This window comes from Lingula anatina, chromosome 3 (assembly GCF_051362555.1).
Source record: "Lingula anatina isolate TDL-2025a chromosome 3, LinAna3.0, whole genome shotgun sequence".
Classification (NCBI taxonomy): Eukaryota; Metazoa; Brachiopoda; class Lingulata; order Lingulida; family Lingulidae; genus Lingula; species Lingula anatina.
Genome location: NC_141769.1, coordinates 7792034 through 7814542, shown reverse-complemented (window position 1 = coordinate 7814542; position 22509 = coordinate 7792034). Strand labels below are relative to the sequence as shown.

General features: G+C 37.5%; 1 protein-coding gene across 1 annotated transcript; it reads left to right on the top strand.

The window, feature by feature from the left end:
* Positions 1 to 11084: 11084 nt before the first annotated feature.
* On the top strand, positions 11085 to 13122 carry LOC147762859 (uncharacterized). The gene is made up of 3 exons (XM_087009712.1): positions 11085 to 11649; positions 11825 to 12157; positions 12800 to 13122. The coding sequence occupies exons 1-2, from the start codon at positions 11095 to 11097 to the stop codon at positions 12143 to 12145; spliced, it is 876 nt and encodes a 291-aa protein (XP_086865838.1). The 5' UTR covers positions 11085 to 11094; the 3' UTR covers positions 12146 to 12157; positions 12800 to 13122.
* The last annotated feature ends 9387 nt before the right edge of the window (positions 13123 to 22509 follow it).

The window sequence follows — 22509 nt, the reverse complement described above, 5'->3', positions numbered from 1 at the left end:
CTCGTTTTCATCGCCACTAGATGCCCGCAAATCATTAATATATATAAAGATGTAGTTTAAAAATAAAAAACGTCGTCCCATAATTATAATTTGTGGCATCTTCATTTTTTCTAAATATATTTCTTTGCAGAATTTGGGAGTAAATCAAGCAAAATAAAAATTGGTAAGTAATGTGCTGGTAACCTCCAATGGCATTTATCACAGCTTGGACCACGTCTGGTTCTTAAGTACCGCATTCCACTTCGGTTAATAATAAATGAAATGAGCGTATGTATCTTTGGTCCTAATTCCGGTCGGTTTCAGACAGACTACTTTTAAACATTCCAACTTTGTTTGTTCACAAGCGTTGTTTTGATATTTTCTTTAATAAGTGTCAACATAAAAAAACTGCTGGCCTCGTGTCGTGTGGTAAGAAAACTGGTGGTTTTAAAACCTTTACGAAGTGCTTTTCCTGCTTTGATTTTCCTACACCTTCTTTGTGGATTCAAACGTTTTGATAATGCTTTTTTGTTTCCAGGTGTTACTAGATCTTCCTTCAACTTTTCCACACCGGATAACATCACTTATTCTGTCAGGTTCCCCATATCTGATCTCTCGAGGCGGGACCGCGTTCGTTTTGACGTAAAAGGTACGAAGAACGAAAAAAGTTTTCATCGTGACTTCGTTGTAATTTTGTTGTTGAATATCTGATCATGATTTATATTTATTTCATCCAATTCTGTGTTCATTTTCAGGCGATGAAGTAAACATCATAGTAAAAGAACGTGTAAAAAGTGTTTTCGCGTTCGTCATTACCTGTTGCCAGTATGCCGTCGATTTGAACATCACCAGTCCAGCCATGATATTAAAAATCCCGGGAATCAATGACAACGACACACATATTAGTTCATTTCAATTTCGAGACCTCATAAGTTCTAAGAAATATTATTCCTTCTGGTTGAAATGGAATACAACGGCGTCCACTATTGTAATTGGAAGAGGCAGTGTCCCCGGATGGCAAAGAAGCATCCGGTGGGACAAGGAACAATTTAATGAGGTGACGGAAATACACGCTGCCACAGGATTCGGTAACACAGCTGACTGGATTGTGTACAATTAACCCGCGCTTGGTTTGGAAGACGTTATTAGCACTTGGTTCACTAGAGACGCAACGCAGTTGCCTGGTAACGCTTTGATGATACCTTCTTCAGTAAAGGTACACGCTTGGTAAAATGTCACATGGTTAGAAATACTAACATTTAACTAGCTCACGTCGAATTTTGTCGAAAAGGAGAAATTACTGGAATACCAGTTTCGCTTAGCACATGTGTATGCAAGTTATTATGCGTGTATCGCACTTGATTCAATACACGCACACACTTGTAGTTAGGAATGTGTAGATTGCAATGAATTGATTCAACATTTATCACACTCTTAATTAGATCACACCGTGTACGTAGAACAAATTCCTTTAAGCCCCCTTTTCACTGGAAGGCGTTCTTTCAGTGTCCCATCTACGATCAAAATTGTGGTCAGGCCAATCAATGGTCGCCAAAGCAATTAAATCGTGTCCCAGTGTAAATGCTTCTGCGTCCCTTGTTCGTCCTTTGGACGACCGAATCTGAACTTTACCTATAAAACTGTGAGCCACCTGTGCGCCCACTACTGTGCAACCTACGGCATCCGTATCTAAATACAGCATGCCTTATGTCTTCATCTTGTAAATGGCTAACCTGCAAGATATATGATTCCCGCTCCAAGAACTTTATGGTTAAAGCGTACGACTGTTACCGAAAATTATGAAATTGTATTTTTGAGAGGCGAGTGCGCTATTTTACCTGTCGCATCTATCACAATGAAGTCAGGGCTACTATCGCGGGTTACGATATTTTGAAACTTTATGTAGCATACGTCATAACAGACAGTCGTGATGTCCAACCTGTAAATATATGGTCATCTATTTATGTATAACATCGATGTGCTCATTTGTGTTTTAACAAGTAAAAATGCATGCGTGATTAAGATTTTGATGAGCATTTATTCTCTCAAAAAACGATAGCCAACGACCAGTTTCAGACCTCTTCTTGCAGCCGGTTTAAAATGTAGTTGGTGGATAGCAGATCTCTGTTTTCGTCATTTTAGCACCTCGTTTCACATATCAGAAATGTTCGATAACAATGAAATAAATAAATGATAAAATGGTAAAATCGGGTTCGTTGTTAAAAAAAAGTACATGAGGCAATGCAAATGGGTGTCGTGAGCATCATGTTTCAGATCTCATCACATTTGTAAAATGCCATTAAAACGCAGTGCTGAAAAGGGCAATGCTGAGAGAACCAAACAATGAGCATTCAAATGCTGAAAGCAGAAAGTACAGGAATACTTTTATAAATTTGATTGTTTCGGCTGCAATATACTCTTGCAAAAAAAAAAAAAAAAAAAAAAAAAAAAAAAAAAGTGGGTCGCATTAGAAAAATTATTAGGTGAATAATCAAACAGAAATAGATATGTATGTACGTGTATGTCTTTTTCCAACACTGATCCAACAATGCGGAATAATAATCCGTTTTGAAAGTGTAAATTTGAATATCGCCCTGTAAGATTCAAAACATGGTACATTCACATATGCCCATAACTTAAACAACACTCATTTTCAAATTTTGTTAGAAATATTTGATTAGACTGATCATAGGGTTTCCCGCGATCACCATATAGCATACTTCCGGCATTTAGCCGTGAGATGGCAAGATTCAGGGCAGTTGAAGATTCAGGGTCAAACTGTGGTTCAGATGTGCTTGAGCTATACAGAAACGGCTGTCCTCTTGCGGGCTAGAGCAAATTTAATATTCTGTCTGTCTTTGGTAGGTTTCATGATGGTGCAGCTCTTCCTATTTGTTTTTTTCTGACTGAAAATGAAAATGACAGCTTCAGACTAGCAGGGTGGAGTTTTCAGTTACACATGTACATGTATATTCCTTTTTATAATAGCCTATGTGTGCGCACGGTCACTATTTTTTTGTCATATCAGAAATGTTCGAGAGCAATAACATTTATAAAAGCGTGAGAATAATGTTTCAAGCCTCATCATATTTATATAATGCGATTAAAACGTGACGCTGGCATCATATAACTCGGCGTGCGAAACAGAAAAGAGCAATCCTGATAAAACCAAACATTGAGCATTAAAATGTTTTTATGAGACTGTCCAGGTTGGCTTAAGAATTGGCAGGAAGTTTTTCTTTCAATCTCTCACACCAAATATGTGTTCCTCTGGAGGTGGTAATCCCGTTGAACATGCTGTAAAATGCGATGATGACCAATATAGCGGCGATTTATATGACACTATTCCTGGCGATTTCCCCAAAAATGGTAAGTTTCCTTAAAAACATATTACAGTCAGCACGTACACACACACACACAATGGACAAAGTAAAAACCATATAACTCTTATACGAAATATTATTTGGTGCTTTATATGAGTCCATATACCACTATCCGTGTACTAAATTCACGTTGCTTTGGTGTTTAGACAATTGGTACCCATGTAACCTAAAACAATTTTCCGTCTTTTTCTGATTTCGTCATTGTTTTGTTTTTCAGAACGACGTGCACAAGGGAGTGACATAAGTGGAACGGCCAGAAAACTAACTGTAAAACTGAAACTGATGGCAGCCTTGGCACTTATTTTGATTGTCGGTGGAATAACTGCAATCGTGGTGTCGGGTAAGTAGCAGAAGTTTCTTGAAACAAATTGGAAGATGTTTTTTTCTAAAATAACTAAGTAATACAAAATATATGTAGGTGTTTCTGAAAAAGTTTATTATTATTATTATTATTATTGAAGGAAAAAATTTACAGTTGATGAAAACATTACAAAAATAACGTCAACATGTAGCTTAAAAGAACATTTTGCCCAATAATGCACGCTATTTCAATTTTTCAACGATATTCGCTTTCAGAACTTGTCAGTAAATCAAGAATTGGTAAGTATCAGGAACACGAGCGTCAACTCTTAATATCAAACGACATTAAACATAGTATATATTTTACAGCAGTTAGTCTCCCTTTAATTTATTGAAAAGTGCCGTTTTTACGTGTTTCCTTAATGTTACAAAATAAATAAAATACACTAAAAATCTCGTGTGCTCTGTGAGAAGAAATAAATACGTTAAAGGCGGTTTGATTGCTTTGAATTTTGTTGTTCTCTTTAATTTCACCTTTATTTGTTTCCAGGTTTTACGAGAATCTCATTCAACTTTTCCACTCCGGATAACATCAATTATTCTATCAAGTTTCCCATATCTGATCTCTCCAGACGGGACCGTGTTCGTTTTGACGTGAGAGGTAAGATACATCTAAAGTCTTGATCGTGTATTCAAGGAGGCTTTCTCATATTAGGAGAAGAGAGGTAGGGCAGATTTTTTTTTTTACATTTTTCTGCCAAATGAGGGTCATTTTGGCAAAAACCTCAATGTAATAAAAGTGACGCTTTTCGGAAACCAGCTGGATTACCCCCCCCCCCCCCCCCATTTTTTTCATAATTTTGACTCATATGGTGACCACATTTTATCTTACAATTTTTATCGAAATCGCCAGAGCAGAAATGGTGTTTCTCAAATATCAGAGAGCCTCCTCAATATAAAAGTTAAAATTTCCCAAATGCAGTGCACTTTTCCACAGTGCACGTCAGGTGCACTGCTGCCTTTGCAGGAAACTTAAACAACCGTGACCATATTTTTTACGTTTCCGGAAGCAGTATTATTTGTCACACATTTCTAAAAAATCTTTTGCTAGCGATTCATGGAAAAAACAATGTCCATAATATCAAGGAAATTCTAAAAAGGACAAACATTTTAAGACCACTACTGACCGAGATTAATATTTCCTCGTTTATCTGGTCTTAATAAGAACACGAAAGCCCGGAGAATCTCACTGAGTCGCAAGTGTGTCTGAACTTAGCTGATAAATGTGGCTGGTCACTTGTTGGCTGTTACACGTCAAATAGTATAAGTAGAAACACGCGAATTATAGTGACACTTTTTAAACTGGTTCATTCTTAACCCTTTGTAATAAGAAAAGTTGTCAGAATTTGTTCCCTACTTTTATATGCTAAGTGCTAAGCAAGGAGACAAAGGGTACCATTTTTATGATGGTCTTTGGAATGACCCGGCCGGGGGTTGACCCACGACCTTCTGCAACAGAGGCAAGCACTCTACTATTTCAGCCACTTGGTCCAGATAATAGATGAACGCACTAGTACTATGTATAACAAAAGGATATGTTGCCTGATATATGTTTGTCATTCATTTTTATTTCTCACTTTTCTGTTTCAATTTTCAGGCGATGAAGTATACATCATTATCAGAGAGCGTGGAAAACGTGTTTTCACATTCATAATTTCCTGCTGTTATGAGCATTTTCCCTTTCCGATTCCCTTTCCCGCCATGGTATTAAATATCCCGGGCATTTACGAACGCTTCGCAAACATGGTTCCTTTTGTGCGTCGGGATCTCATAAGTTCAAAGAAATATTATTCCTTCTGGTTAAAATGGAACACAACGGCGTCCACTTTAGCAATTGGAAGAGGCATTGTCCCCGGATTCCAAACGACCATCCGGTGGGACAAGGAACAATTTAATGAGGTGACTGAAATACACGCCGCCACAGGATTCGGTTACACAGCTGACTGGATTGTGTACAACTAACCCGCTTCGTTTGGAAGACAGTTGTCTAGTTACGCTTTCAGGACATTTCCATTTACATAAGAACTGTTTGTTCTACTTTCATAACTTATTATTAAATTATTTTTAACCTTAATTATTAGATTTTGATAACTATACAAAATGGTGACTTGTAGGCCAATGAGGACGGCTGATTTGAAAAATTTTCACAAGCCACATTCAAAAATAAATAAATACTTTTTGATGGCAGCATGTGAAGAATTTTTTGTTACGTTGTAGGGGTTGGTGAAAGTATTGGTGAAAGTAGTTGGTGAAAGTATATACATAACAATCCCAGAAGTCTTTAGTTAAAATAAGATCAATGTGCCTGCTATGTACATGGCTCCGTAACTCGAAAGCATCGCGAATTGCGACCGAGCGCAAGCGTCTCTATTCCATAACTCGGCATTTACTCGCCCCATATAATAGACTGGAAGTGAAAGGTGATATCGCAATCGCAGTTCGCGATGCTTTTGCGTTACGGAGCCAAGGTAGTCTCCAGGGTGGCCAATATTGTGAAATGACCCGTATCTCTTGCGCTTGGTCACTGCATGAGTAGTTCTCGCGGTCGTGACGGCAAGGTCAGTCGCGGATAGCCAGTGGACGGTTTAGTCAGTGTACTCTCTAGTTCCTAATTGCCATACGGTTTGGAATAGTAGTATAGGGTGGAAAATGCTCAGAATCTAATAATAGTACGGTCCCGAATAAACATACAGAGTGGAAATTTGTTGACCAAAAAGAACTAGAAATCTATCACGTGTAAGAGTGCGACTGGATGTGATTGCATACTGCTGTCACAATCTAGAGTAAACACAGGGCGTCCCATGCTGGATTTCGCTTGAGTGTTAAAATGTGCCATTATACGTATGTGGTGCATGAACAGGTCTGGGGAAACTCGGATTTTTAATAAGAGTACAGTCTTGTATAAGGCCGTATAGTGTGGATTATTTGTCCAAATAAATACCCGTACATGTAGGAACCAGATAGTATGTAAAACCATTGTGGACTTTTTGTCAGCTTAGGAAAGCTTAAAAGATATAAGTTTGTTTCTGTACATGTTTACGGTATACGGATTGGATATCAAGGTTTTTACGGTGTTCAAAGTGTTCAGAAGAGGAATAAACATTTTTTTCAGTATTCAAGCTGTTTGTTTTACAGAACGGCGCTTACACTGATATTCTAAAAGGGGGGGGGGGGGGGGGTTACTGCCTATGTAATGACATTTGTCAAGATTGATAATATGGAATTGGTCAAATGCATACGTGGAAATAAGATACGACATTCCCATACAAATGAATTACAGTCAAACACTTGGAAAACTGACCTGTTTTGCGTGTTATTTCTTTCAGCTGCATTCAAATAAAACCATGCTTTTTGTCTTCATTAATCAAATTGTCTCACTGACAAGAGATATCGATTATCGCTCCAAAAACTTAATACTAGTAATGGGGATGGCTTACCGGAAATGTGGAATTGTATTGTTGAGAAGCGAGTGCGCAATTTTTGTTGTCGCATCTCGCATCTAAGACAATCAAGACTGTCGATCTAAGGTTTGTTCCTTTCATGAAATCAAAAGACGCTACACAGGCATTAAAGATACCCAAGATACATTAAAGGTAAATAACACAACAGTCGTTAAAAAGTTATAGATTAACAAATATTTTTCGTATGCAATTTTCCCGTTTTTAAACCATACCCATATGATATGACTTGGTGTAACTAATAAAATGATAGATAATAATTGTTGAACGTAAAAAGTTTATGCTAATTTTAAGAGTGTGGGAGATTTTTAATTTATCTAGGTATATAACGGAAGCAAAGCCACTATTCTCTTCTAAAGCCCTGTCTTCGGCTTTCAGCATTTTAGAGACCTCGACTGACTTAACCCACAAGATGTAGTCGTGAAATTCTAGACTACATCGAGTATAAATCCGAGTTTTCCGAGAGATGCCACAAGGAAATGTCGAGTGAAGCGAGATATTTCTCGGTAGCGGCTGTAGGTTGCTCTCCATCTTCACTGAAACTTGGCTAAATGGACAGGCTTCAGTGTTCAGCATATCGCCACGGGCACATAACATCCCTGGGTATGTATCAAGAAAAAATGTATTCGTGATCAAGATTTTGATGAGCATTTATTCTTTTCGAAAAAAACATTCGTCAACGATCAGCTTAAGACCCCTACTTGCCACCGGTTTAAAATGTAATTGGTGGATAGCAGATCTCTTGGCGTGTTTTCATCATTTTAGCACCTCGTTTCACATATCAGAAATGTTTGATAATAATGAAATAAATAAATTATACATGCATGATAAAATGGTAAAATCGGGTTCGTTGTAAAAAAAAACTACACGAGGCATTGCAAATGGGTGTCGTAAGCATCATGTTTCAGATCTCATCACATTTATATAATGCGATCAAAATGCAATGCTAGCATCATAAATCTCGGCTTACAGAAATGTTAAAGAACAATGTGGAGAAATTGAAACACTGAGCATTTAAATGCTTAAAGCACGAAGTACAGGAATACTCATTTTGCAAATTTGATTGTTTCAGCCGAAATAAACTCTTGCTAAAAATGTCAGTAAATAAATAAATAAATAAATAAATAAATAAATAAGCAGTCGCTCGCATGAAAAAATGTAATAGGTAAAGAATCAAACAGAAATAGATATGCATGTACATGCTTGTCTTTCTCCAGATCCAACAATGCGGACTAATAATCTGCTTTGAGAATGTTAACATGGATATCGTTTTGTAAGATTCAAAACATGCTATAATCACATATGCCCATAACTTAAACTACAATTGTTTTCTTGAAAATCGGGCCATTGATTGAAACAAACAGAGGGTTTCCCGCGATCACCATACTCCTGGCATTTTGCCCTTGAGAAAATGGCAGCTTCAGACTTGCAGGGTGGAGTTTTCAGTTACACATGTACATGTATATTCCTTTTTATAATAGCCTCTGTGTGCGCACGGTCACTATCTTTTAGGCATATCAGAAATGTTCGAGAACAAATAAATTTATAAAAACATACATGATAAAATGATAAAATCCGTTTCGTTGTGAAGAAAATGCAATTCTGTGCAGTGAGTATCTTGTTTCAGACCTCATTACATTTATATAATGCGATTAAAACGTGCACGTGATACTGGCATCACAAATCTCGGGTTACACGAGAGAAATGGACTATGCTGATGAAACCAAACACTGAGCATACATATATATGTATATAGAACTAGCTTATAAGTTCCTACAAGTGGTCATTGATCCATGAGTTCATTTTTTTTTTTTGGTATGTATAATCTCATCCCATCTCTACATACCGCAGTTCTGTCATTGTCTGGCTGTCCACGTTGACTTTAGACTATTTTGACAGAAGATTTTTTTAAATTTTAATCACATCTCTGCACACCAAATATGAGCTCCTATTATGGAGGTGGTAATCCCGTGGAATATGCCGTTAAACACGATGATGACCAATATTGGGGCGATTTATATGACACTATTCCTGGCGATTCCCCCCAAAATGGTAAGTTTACTTACAAACATATTAAACACAATAAAAATCGAATTGGAAAGAAAGAGATCATATAAGCTGTAATAAACTTATCATGTTATTTTGTAACTACCTAGAAGTGGTGGTTGTGTCTTTGTATTTATGCTACTGTCCAAGTTGGCTTAAGAATTGGCAGGAAGATTTTTTTTTATTTCAATCACATCTCTGCACACTAAATATGCGTTCCTCTGGAGGTGGTAATCCCGTAGGATGTGCTGTGAAACACGATGATGACCAATATTGGGGAGATTTATATGACACTATTCCTGGCGATTTCCCCAAAAATGGTAAGTTTCCTTACAAACATATTACGGTCAGTACGTACACACACACACACACACACACACACACAGAGTAAAACCATATAACTCTAATACAAAATATTATTTGATGTTTTAAATGAGTCCGTATATACCACGTTGCTGTGGTGTTTAGACAATTGGTGCCCATGTAACCTAAAACAATTTTCCGTCTTTTTCTGATTTCATCATTGTTTTGTTTTTAAGAACGACGTGCACAAGGGAGTGACATAAGTGGAACGGCCGGAAAACTAACTGTAAAACTGAAGCTGATGGCAGCCTTGGCACTTCTTTTGATAGTCAGTGGAATAACTGGAATCGTGGTGTCGGGCAAGTAGCAGAAGTTTCTCGAAACAAATTGGAAAAAGCTTTTTTTCTGAAATAACAAAGTAATACAAACAACATATACGCGTTTCTGGAAAAATTATTATTATTAGTATGATTATTATTATTATTATTATTATTATTATTATTGAAGGAAATCATTTACAGTGCCTCTTTATCGTTGATATATGTCACCAAAGAATTAACGTCAACATGTACTTTAAAAGAACATTTTGCCCAATAATGCACGCTATTCCTATTATATCCAACAATATTCGCTTTCAGAACTTGCCAGTAAATCAAGTAAATCAAGCGAAGTAAGAATTGGTAAGTCTCATGGACATGGGCGTCAGCGATTCATATCAAATAACATTAAGCATAGGTATATGTTTTACAGTAGTTTGTCTTCTTTTAATTTATTGAAAATATTATATTAAATAAAATACAGTAATAAAAATTCGTGTGCTCTGTGGGAAAAATAAATACCTTTTAAAGAGGGTTTTATTTCTATGAATTTTGTAATCTCTTTAACTACCTTTATTTCTAGGTTTTACAAGATCTTCTTTCAACTTTTCCACTCCGGATAACATCAATTATTCTATCAAGTTTCCCATATCTGATCTCTCCAGACGGGACCGTGTTCGTTTTGACGTGAGAGGTAAGATATATTTAAAGTCTAGATCTTGATTTAAGGAGGTCCTATTATATTTTGGCAAAATCCCCATATAACTAAATTTAATAAACGTGACGCTTTTCGGGACGCTACCTCTGAAAGACTAGCTGCATCAACCCCCCAATTTTTTTCATATTCTTTACTCATATGGTGAGCAGATTTTGTCTTACAGTTTTTTCAAAAACGCTAGGACAGAAATGGTGTTTCTCTAAAACAAAAGTTAAAAACTTCCCAAATGCCGTGCACTTTTCCTCCAGTGCACGTCAGGTGCACTGCTTGCCTTTGCGTTAAACTTAACCAGCCGCGGCCACATTTTTTTACGTTTCCGGGAGTAAACGAAGTAGACTCCCTATTTTTGTTTATGTTTTACCATGGCAACGAGATGACGTCACTGGGCAGGAATGAGCATGTCGATCTAATGTTTATGTATTGGCATGGCAACGGATGACGACAAAAGCAGGGCAGAGAACGACGTAGAGGCAGACGTAGCATTAGTTCGTCTCATTTACGTGACGTTAATTGTGCAAGAAATACTGGCCATGCGTCAAAGGTATTGCACAGGGTGTATTGCCGACCATGGTTCCAAAAAGCATCACATGGATGGGTGTATGGCCGACTGGTCGGTTTCGGTACATACTTACTTCACCAGGGCAAAAGCTGCTGTGAGCCATGGGGCAATACTGAAGGCCTACAAGTTGCTGAAACAAAAACTGAAGCAGCAAGAGCATACATACATTCTTTCCGTCATCATGACTGCATCGTTGCTGGAAGATTTTGGCAAAGACGTTGATGATCCGAACCATGTGTTAGTCCCTGACACCGCCCCCGCCAGAATGGCCCACAATGCACGTAGTCTGCAGGAGAAGTGTGAGATAACAGTCTCACACAACCTGGATGTCACCAACGTGACAAATGTACTGATTTTAGCACACAGGATGGGGTGCACGTCCCTCCGGACGTGGTGCCTAGATTTCATTGTGAAGAATATTGCTTCTATAAGCAACAGGACCTTGTCACCCGTTTACAGGGATCCATTGTTGGGCCGGCTACTTGTGGAGCAGTTTGCCTGGAGATGCAGCGATCTACAAGAAGAGGTCAGTTATCTATTAATTCAACTATCTTTACATATGTAAATAATGTTAAAATTACTATACTATTTATCTAGTGCTTGTATATACAGTGCTAAGAATATTAATGTTTTAGTTGTAGTCATATGTTGTAATACGATGGTGTGCAATGCGTAATTGAATACTTTTTTCTTGTAAAAAGGTGGAGCCTTATGCTGGTGGGACGGCGATGGAAGGAATGCCCGAGGAAGAAGATGTGGCGGTGGAGATGTCCGTAGAAGAAGAAAATGTGGCGGGGGAGATGTCCGTGGAAGAATATGTGGCGGAGGAGATGTCCGTAGAAGAAGAAGATGTGGCGGAGATGTCCGTGGAAGAAGATGTGGCGGGGGAGATGTCCGTGGAAGAAGAAGATGTGGCGGAGGAGATGTCCGTGGAAGAAGAAGATGTGGCGGAGGAGATGTCTGTGGAAGAAGAAGATGTGGAGGAGGAGATGTCCGTGGAAGAAGATGTGGCGGAGCAGTAAGAAATGACAATGGTAATATATATAAGGGGGAGTGAGGGGGGGGTATTAATGAAGTGTGTATCCTTTTTCTTTGTTACCTCCGCCAAAGAGGTTATGTTTTCACCCCTGTTTGTCTGTCTGTCTGTCTGTTTGTCATCAACATAACTCAAAAAGTTATGGATGAATTTCGATGGAATTTTCAGGATAGGTCAGAAATGGGTTAACTTAGAAGTGATTAGTTTTTGGTGGTGATCTGGATCAATATTCAATCAATAATCAAAAATAAAAAACTAAGTTATGTAGCGATTTTGATGAAACTGTCAGAAGTGAGCCAAGGAACAGATGATTAGTTTTTGGTGGTGATCCGGATCAATAATCAATAAGAAAAAAATTTTAAAAAAACTAAGTGGGCCAAGGAATAGATTATTTGTTTTTGGTGGTGATCCGGATCAATAATCAATCAATAATCGATCAATAATAAATTATCAATAATCAAAAAACTAAATCATTATAGAATAAAATTAAGGGTTGAAACGACATTGGGTGGAGACTTGGCTGCCTTGGCGGAGGTCTGCGCTCTCGGAGTACATTTCTAGTTAAACATAAAAAAGCCTAATATAAGCTGTATAATTTAATGATAACAAGGTAATCAGTCGATGTTTTTTATTATTTCAGATTAGGTTATGATAAATGAAGACGCCCAGCATAAACTAGCAGAAATATGGGAATTTATTTGTCTGACACGAGCAACAAACTTTATGTTATAGACTACTGAAATTATTATGTACTTTTATATTATGTAGCTATTAAAGTATGATTGTTGACAAGAAAATGGTGTTATCGATGATTAAAACGTTGAAGGGGAGGTTAAATGGGTAACGATATGTGTGAGCTATGCAGTCGAATATTGATTAGTTTAATGTTACAACTCATAGAATATGATAACTTGAGACAGTGATGCAAAAGTCAACCATTGCAACGTCGGCTTATCTTGATAAAGTACCTGATGTATTTATCGATGAGCAGTATACATCGTTTTCGACGCAAGAAATAGTGCTGCATCCTTGCCAAACTTTTGTAATAGGAAATAAAATATCGATGGTGTATAACACGTGGTAAAAGTTATAAAGTATACCCGACAAGTAGATTAATGCCAATTTTACTTCTGGACATGTACGAGACACATCTAAAACGCCCTTTTACCGCTCTTTTAGCGAGATCCACTAGCGGGATCAGGAAAAACAATGTGGATTAAAAGGTTGTTATCAAATGCCGCTACATTGATTTCACCGCCGCCACAAAATATATTTTACTGTTACCGCTCTTTGATGAAATGCAGAGTGAACACCCCGAAACAGTAACATATATCATCACTTCTGGGTAGGGTACCAGGGCCGTAGCCTGAGCAAAATGCCGGGGGGGGGGGGGGGGGGGGCAGTAAGAAGACACAAGGGGGCGAAGCCCGAGGGGGTAGGGGGTGGGAGGGGGTGTCCCCCTCCCACGGTGTGGAAAATTTTTAAAAAACTGTATGTATAATACTGCATTCTGGTGCATTTTTACTGTTAATTATTGCTCAATCAGAAGTCAGAAATTGTGGGTTCATTTTGCCATAAGTAGCCTACAGTCATTTTTTTCAACACAACACGCCAATTGGCTTGGGGGATAGCTCCCTAAGGGAGGGTGAGCTTTTTGGCATGAAGTGAGTTGGCTAAAAACAGTAGGCCTACTCCTTTGTTAACAGATTGTTGAATGATTGTCTAGTGGCCATGAGTGCATTTTCTCACAGAATTGATACCAACTTTGCAATTTTTTTTTTTACCTTTGTCATTATTTTTTTTGCACCTCAAATCCCGGGGGGGGGGGGGGGGGGCAGCTGCTCTTCAGTCTAGCTTGACATTTAGGCTAACTGTTAACTCATATGCTAACTGAACTCATTGTAAAAACTAGGCCTACCAACCTGAGTATTAACATCAAAATTGGATTCTACAACCCCTTAAACATAAGAAAAGACATATGACGCACTAAAGTACCTTTTATTGTTGTTGATGAAAGGTAGGCCGTTTTGGCCGTCATTTTGAAAATTGTCATTTCTCCTACCTAAATAGTTGGAGAAATTATTGATTGTCATATTTGTGTTCAGCATCAAATTTCGCCACATGGGCAACACCTGTCATGATTTTTAATAGATTTACACTACCCTAGCAAAACATAAGGGTATGTTGTCTGATGTTCTAGTATGTTTGTCATTCATTTTTAATTTAAACTATTCTGTTTCAATTTTCAGGCGAGGAAGTATACATTAATATCAGAGAGCGTGGAAAAGATGTTTTCACATTCATAATCACCTGCTGTTACCAGCACTCCTCCACTTCGAGTATCTATCCCGCCGTGGTATTAAATATCCCGGGCATATACGACCGCTACGCCCATATAAGTGGTTTTGTAAGTCGCGACCTCATAAGTTCAGAGAAATATTATCCCTTCTGGTTAAAATGGAATGCGACGGCGTCCACTATAGTCATTGGACGAGGCACTGTCCCCGGATTGCAAACGAGCATGTGGTGGGACAAGGAACAATTTAATGAGGTGACGGAAATACACGCTGTCACAGGATTCGGTTACACAGCTGACTGGATCGTGTACAACTAAACGGCTTGGTTTGGAAGATAGTTGTCTAATAACGCTTTATCCAAACCCAATAATTTTTTTTAGAGGTGCAAACAAGGTCACAGACACAGGGACGCTCTTAAAAATACTAAGTGCACAAATTTGCAAACTACGTCACGTGAAGAAGTTTGTATCAAAGTTCCACTCTCCTGGAACCATGGAAAATCAAAAGTAATTCATTTTCTAACCCGAAAAAGGAACATACGTTACTGGCACAAATGCAAAAAGTTTTGTTTTACTCACTTTGAAAATTCAATAATCACTGGTTTTGTTCTTTTATTTATCTCCCACAAATATAACGTTGTGAAAAACTATGATAATCTTCTGTATAGAACAGTTAACTGTTTTGAGCGACTTTAGTTTGCTTGTCATTGAAAAGACGGGGAAATACGCCCTACCGATAGTAAAATAAGCATTAAATAAACTATTTTTCTTCTTGTGAACCAAATATTATATCAGAAATATCAAACTACATGTATATCATGGAATCACAAAATATTTTTCGGCCAGGAACAGAAAACAGAAAACGTGCGTGCTTCTACGAGCGGTTTGCGTGCAAAAAATTGGCCAAGTAGTAAGATACACGCGCGTGGAACGTACTTTTTTTGGTGGACGCAAACATGACGAAAAGCACGCAGCCCGAAAACTGGCCGGCCAGTTTTTCGCTACGACCTGTCTGCGACAATTAGAACGCCTGGAGCACGCTCGTAGCACGCAAGACAAAAGTACTGAGTAAGTGCGCTAGGCGTTCGTGTAACGCAGGAAAAGCATGCAGAAATTCCGGGGTATTTTACCACGAAGACGTACTTACCACGCAAGAGGCTCGTACGTTCAACTTGCTTTCAATGTACGTGTTAACAAAAAGGGGGGTGAGCGCACTTCCTCCGTGCGTTTATCTTACTTCCAAAGTGCGTGGCGAGTACTACTACCATACTTGTGAAGTGCGTCACACTAAGACGACACACGTGCCCAGCACGATAAAAGTGCAGGCGATCCCGAGCAATCACTGCCAGCATTGCGTCACGATCTTCGGCCTCCTCTAGCATTAGCAGCTGTAGAAGTCGATGGCGCATCCTTCTTGGAAGTGCCATTTTGGAAGCCAAAACAGTGAATGATGAAGAGACTCGGTGCTCCCTTTTATATTATTTTGATTATCCGTGCGTTCCACTTCCGTGCTCATTGCGTTTCTCTTATCTTACGTTTCTCTTACTTCGTAAGTACGATTTCTGAAAACGTACGCTTCACTTGCAATACACGCATGATTATCTCACTCACTGTGTGCGACACAAGTACTGATCGTACGTGCTCCTTACTTCTTCCTACTTCCAAAAAAAGGCGTACAGACCACTTGCAGGCCTCACGTTTAGAGCACGACACACCTACTCATAAAAGACTTACTACTTACGTCCGCTGCGATTTAATTTTCATCCTGCAACAACGCTACGTCTGACAAGCACTCCGAGGACGCACGATCTCTAAGCACGCACGACGGGTTGTAAGAGAGGCTTAATATAAAGACAAGATAAAAATTAAAAATTCATTTAAAATTGAGGCAGTCGTGGATTTTTGTTCTATACACATTCATGTTTTAAAAAATTTAATACAACTTTGAATTGATTTAATTCTATTTTTTGACAGCTCGGCATGTGAAATTCACCACTATATTGGGTTTTGGGTGTTTAATGACATTTCCATTGCTTTGCGCACTTAATTCTTTTTCTATTTCAAGAACTTCTAATTAAAATAACTTTTAATTTTAATTATAAGACTTTGATAACTATACAAAATGATTACTTGTAGGCTCATGAGGACGGGTAATTTGTAAATTTTTCACTTGCCACGTTTTTATTACGTTGTTGTCGGTTGCCTAGAAATACTGATTTAATTTGATAATTTTCAATGATAGTAAATGAAATGTACCTTGAAGAACTTAAAATTAGTTGGGCCTATTAATTATCTTGGATGACAACCAGTGCTATATGCTGCATTGAAAACTGTATATTACACCAAGGAAATAGCTCAAAGATTCTGAGAGACAGAATAATGAGACAAAAATAAAAAGACATCGAAGAAAACTATGAATATGAAAAATATACATGTATGGTAGGCTTATCTTAATTAATTAACTATTTTTCTATAAAATTTCAGTCAGCTGACATTTTCTCTTTCTTAACCTCAACTGCACTTGTAAATGGTAAAAGCATATACATAAAATATCCAGAAGTCTTTAGTTAAAGGGATAACAACTGTTCATTTTAGCCCAAAAAATTAATTTTCCTGGGATAAAGGACAATTTTCCCATACTTACCAATTGTAAGTGAATCCATTCCCACATTCAAATTTAGTCCCTGTTTTTTTTTTAAGTTTGGTTTTTTGTAATAATCTCTTAAGAGATTATTACAGAGTGTAGCCATCTATGGAAATCACGTGATGTCATGGCAAGTACAAATGTTAAAATAATTGTGTTAACCGCCGATTTGGAGGCAAAATAGAAATTATTGTATTTCTATGAGTTAGTTTCAATGTATTTATTGTGAAATATGGATATCTTACGAACAGTTGTTATCCCTTTAAAATATGATCAATGTTCATTCTATGAACAGGCAGACTTCATGGCAGCCAAAGACTGTGAAATGACTCTTACATTGATTATTCTAAAACGGGTGGTAAGTGTCTATGTAAAGATATTTGTCAAGAGTGATAATGTGGGATTGCAAAACGTACACGTTGAAATACGATATGCCATTCCCCTAAATTAATAACAATAACACACTTGAAAAACTGCCTTGTTTTGCGTGTTGTTTCTTTCAGCAGCATTCAAAACCAGACTTTTTGTCTCAATTAATCAGATAACCTAAAGGCCCCTTTACACTGGGTTTTACTGACAAGAGATATCGATTCCCGCTCCAAAAACTTAATAACGGGGATGGCTTACAGGAAATTGTGGAATGGTATTGTTGAGAGGCGAGTGCACAATTTTTTGCTGTCGCATCTAACGCAATCATAGACTGTAGCTCTAAGGTTTGGATATTTCATGAAGTCCGAAGAAGCCACACAGACAAAGAATATCCAGGATCCCGGGCATTTCTTAGCCCTTCACATCACAAAACGGAATCGCCAATATCCCTCTCATAGTTTAAGCTTCTTTTTCATAATAAGAGAGAAAAAAACGCTCATGAGCCAAACTGTTATGTTTCATTTACTTCAAGATCACTAGAGTTAAACACGTTCTCGCACACCTTTCTGTCGACGTGGGACGAGGGGGGGGGGGTCGGAGGGGGAGCCCTTATTTTTATCCTAATAAATATCATTTCACTTTCAACATATTTCGAAAGCTCTTTGCTAAATGTTTTTTATTTTAATCAAGACATTTTTTTTGTTTTGATTGCCTATCGTTTTCAACGTGGACCTGATCTCGGACGTAAGTGGACGAATTCTGAGAATGGGCATTTAAAACTGGGAGACAGTCTGGAAACTTTACATTTAAGTTAACTGTAACCAAGAATGTATGTTCAAAGACATCGTATGGAAGCAGCAGGATATAGAAACGACGGTAGGCATTTTGGGTATTAACCTGATGAACGTGATAGTAAAAGCAAGTTGCGTTTATACAGACCAAATAAATAAATTAATAAATAATGCCAAGAAATGTAGGAGGGGTCTTCCTGGCATCAATATGTAAATTCCTCTTTATATTGCAAAGTTGTATACAGGGGTAGTGGAAACTGGGGTGAGTAACAAGCAGAGATTTAATGAAATATGTCAGGGAAAGAGGGGACATATCTGAAGATTGATTTAATTATCGATATCAAATTCTTAACGGCTGCCTTTTATACAAGGTACCTAAAAGCATAGAAATCGGCCCCTAAAATCCAAAGTGTGTGGTGACTTCCTTCTTAGATAGGCATGTTAGATTCCTCTACCGTTTGATATAGAAATGAATAAGGCCACAAAGTTTCAATACAAATAAAAGCAACCGCACATTTAACGTACGTCGTTCTGTTTGCGTTTTGGTGAATAACTGGTAATCAACAACAATACATGGGACACGTATAAAAAGCGTTACTTCATTGTTCTGTTAACAATAGGAATACTCATATAAGCAAATGATAAACAGGCAGATACAGTGCTAAGTCGGCAGCTTTATTTAGTTATTATGTGATTAATTTTGTATTGATGGAATAAACAGTATGATGGAATTTATAGTATGTGTTCACCTTTGTTATCTTTCACATGATCTAGGACACGACATTGGATCTTAGACAAGATTTTAGTAATTATTTCACATGTTTCTTTCGCCCACCCTTCCCTCTCTCTCTCTCTCTCTTTCTCTCTCTCTCACACACACACACACACACACACACACACACTCACTCACACACACACACACACACACACACACACACACACACACACACACACACTTACGCACACTATTCAGTTCAACATTTAGAAATAAACAATACAGGTACAGGTAGAAGAAAAAGCATGCCATTGTTATATTTGGGGCTTAAACTAATATGTAAAGTCTGGTGCTGTTGCTAATGTAACTTTCACATCAAACTAGGTATTTTGGTACCCTAAACCAGGCACATTTTCCACCAGCCACAGTTAGAAGATTGACCATATTTAGCCAGAGACATTATATGTGAATATCTAGTGAAAAATCAATCAGTGGACCTGGTAGAGGTTAGTATTTAGGTTAATAAGGTTAGGATTCGTGTACTGTGACTTCTGTGTAATGAAAGGTTAAGTTACTGTAAGGTGTAGTTTATTGTGAGTTTTCGTTTTGCAATAAAAAAAAACAGATATTGCTAAAACATCCAAAGACATGTTTTATATTAATAACCTTTACCTTGTTGTCATTTCCAAACTAACGACCTTCTGAAAAGAATTTACGCACATGTAGCTCTACTCCTGTTACATTCATTACAGATGATAAGAACAGGATAAATCTCGGGTTTCTCCGTTTGGTGAAAATTTATATTCAATTAGTGCGGGTTTACAAGCTAATCTGAGACTCAATCTACGATCTGAATCGCCAATACCGTTATTAACTGTTTCTTGAGACGGGAGAAGAGGGGGTAGGAAATCTGGACAACCGCATATAAGCTATATCAGTATAATAACAATCCACATTTCTTTGGGAACTATAACTGTTTTTACTTTTTATTGTATTACTTTGAAATAATATGTTAAAGACACCTCTTTTTAAAAGGCCCATTTAAAAGAAAGCGATACAAACATTTGACTTTATTTATTTATTAAGCGAATTATTTTGTCGACATTGGAAGTGTTTCACCATGAGCATAGAGACACACATGTACTGTATGTCTGGCAAAAGGAATTTTGTCGGTTTTTTTCAATGGTTATTGGTAGGGATTTATCTAGACTATGAATGAATTACCAAGTGACATCACCTTTTTTGTTCACAGGATGACAATCAGGAAGGACGTATTGAACCTTACAGCCGTACCTTTTATCCTGATTTGATATATACATAAACCCCACGCTTCCTTCTATCAAGTTTCTATTACGATCTGCTATACAGGGCATATCATAGGAATTCTGCTCCCGTCTCTTTTTTCTTTTCTTCAGTTAACAAACTAAAGCGATGGCCTTTGATCTGCGAAATAATATTATTTTGTTTGTTAGGATTCACTTTACCCACACATTTCCTTGTGAGATCAGAGACGTATTTATAATGTTATATATCATACTACAAACAAAAGAATCAACGTAAAGGTATGTGAACGGTATGTGTTTTGATGCTGTTCATAATATGTAATCTTTCCGCGTGCTTTCACAAACTTGAGTTCCGTTAATCAAATCAAACAATTTTGATACATGATGCTCCATCGGAAAAACTACACCGCAGTGAAAAGTAATACCGCCATTAACAAAAGCTCTGAATAGTCTTCCAAATCTCTGACAACTTGTCTGTTTAGCTAGACTAATAAGACGCAGCTATCAGTTTTACGATCGGGGTGTTTTTCCGTATCGGTCTTGATCAAACTGATCTAAACGCAGTGCTGGCATAGTTTCACGGGTAATTTCGCTAACTGAGTATTGTCCAAGGTGACCGCAAACAGGCGTCCGACGGAGGTAAGAGCTAGCGTCTCACCAGGTAGCTATTTAACAGTTTTTAGCTGATATTAACACCCCCCACTTTACTTTCCATTGTGTTAAAGGTGCGCAAAACCCCGCCGCGAACGAGATAGGCAAGGGTTATTGATTAAAAGTCTTGTTTACTTCGGCAGTGTCTGGCGGCGATTCGTTGGCTGAATCGGTGTTACTCTCTCACAGGTAGGAAAGAAAAATAAACAGCACATTATAATTGCAGGTTCGTGCTATCAAGTCATCAATGTAAGTGGTTAACCTCGTCCCCCGTCTTGCTGTAAACGACACCCTGTTTTAAATATCAATTGTTAATAATGGGGTCGCGTCTTGTTCACCCTTTAAATAGTCGTCAAAATCAAAATAATCTCAAGAATATGTGCTTATGTGTCTTCTCTTAACAGGTTTTTTTTTAAATTAATTGTTTTATTTCTCTACGCGTGCCTGCGTGTAATGCTTTACAATTCGATGTTTTATTCATCCTTTAAGGTGGTTGGTCAATTAATAGAAAATAAACAATAGAACTACATGTACAGTTGTACGTTGATATAGTTTTCCTTGTTTTGGAATACAGGGATAAGAAGCATGTGACAATGTGACACTCAAATACAGTGTTGTGTCACTGACTTGGGCTCGTTAGAGAAACATCTGTATAACTGCATACCATACTCACGTCTTTTTCATATTCCTTACTTACTTCTAAATTTACGTCTTACCGTAACGGATACCGCGTCATCTTTATTTTATGCCCCATGAATTCTTAAAATATGACACTACATTTTGAGTGGTTTATCAACCTATAGTCAATACTCTATACTAATTTATCAGGTAAATTGATAGAGACGAATAGACCAACGTTATCATTATTCAGATGAACGTTGACTTCTTTTTATTTACTTGTTAAAACTTTTTTTCTGGGCTGGCACTTTATATAGGCCTACATGTACATTAATTACTTGATACATTGTAAGCGTTAACTAAGACATTATCATTAATGTTAACTAGGACCCGCCAATTCCAGTGAGTCCTAGAAGTAAATTACCCAGGTCCAATAACTACAAAGGTTTTTTTTTTCATATTGAAAAATATAATACGTGAAGTATTGTTACCCATTCAGTTGCGCCCATAAAGGAGAGGACTAAATTCAGGATAAACAAATTAATAGAAAGAGCTACAGGAATGCCCTACGCCAGGATGTTAAAATAAGTATTGTATTGGACGTTAGTTACCCAGAAAATACTCTTTTCAATTTTTCTTTTGAAAGTACAAGGAAGAAATTTAAAGGAAAAATGCACATCAGTTTATAATTACTTGTGCTTTATAAACACTCAATCGTTGTAATTAGAATTTGATAAGTACATCATTTTATAACTGCCTTTTCTGCTAACATTTAAAAAACAAAAGCATGTATCATTTCCTTTTTATGTCATTTGGTGGCTTTCTATTATCAAAAAAGCTGTAGCCCAAAAACTGGTCTAAAACTTTAAACCTAAATCTTTGACCCCTTGACACCAAAGAAATCGGCAGCAGTCTATATATCAAATATTGCTCCTTGGGAAGCGTCTTATATGAATATACTCAGTGGTGACAAAATTCTGGTA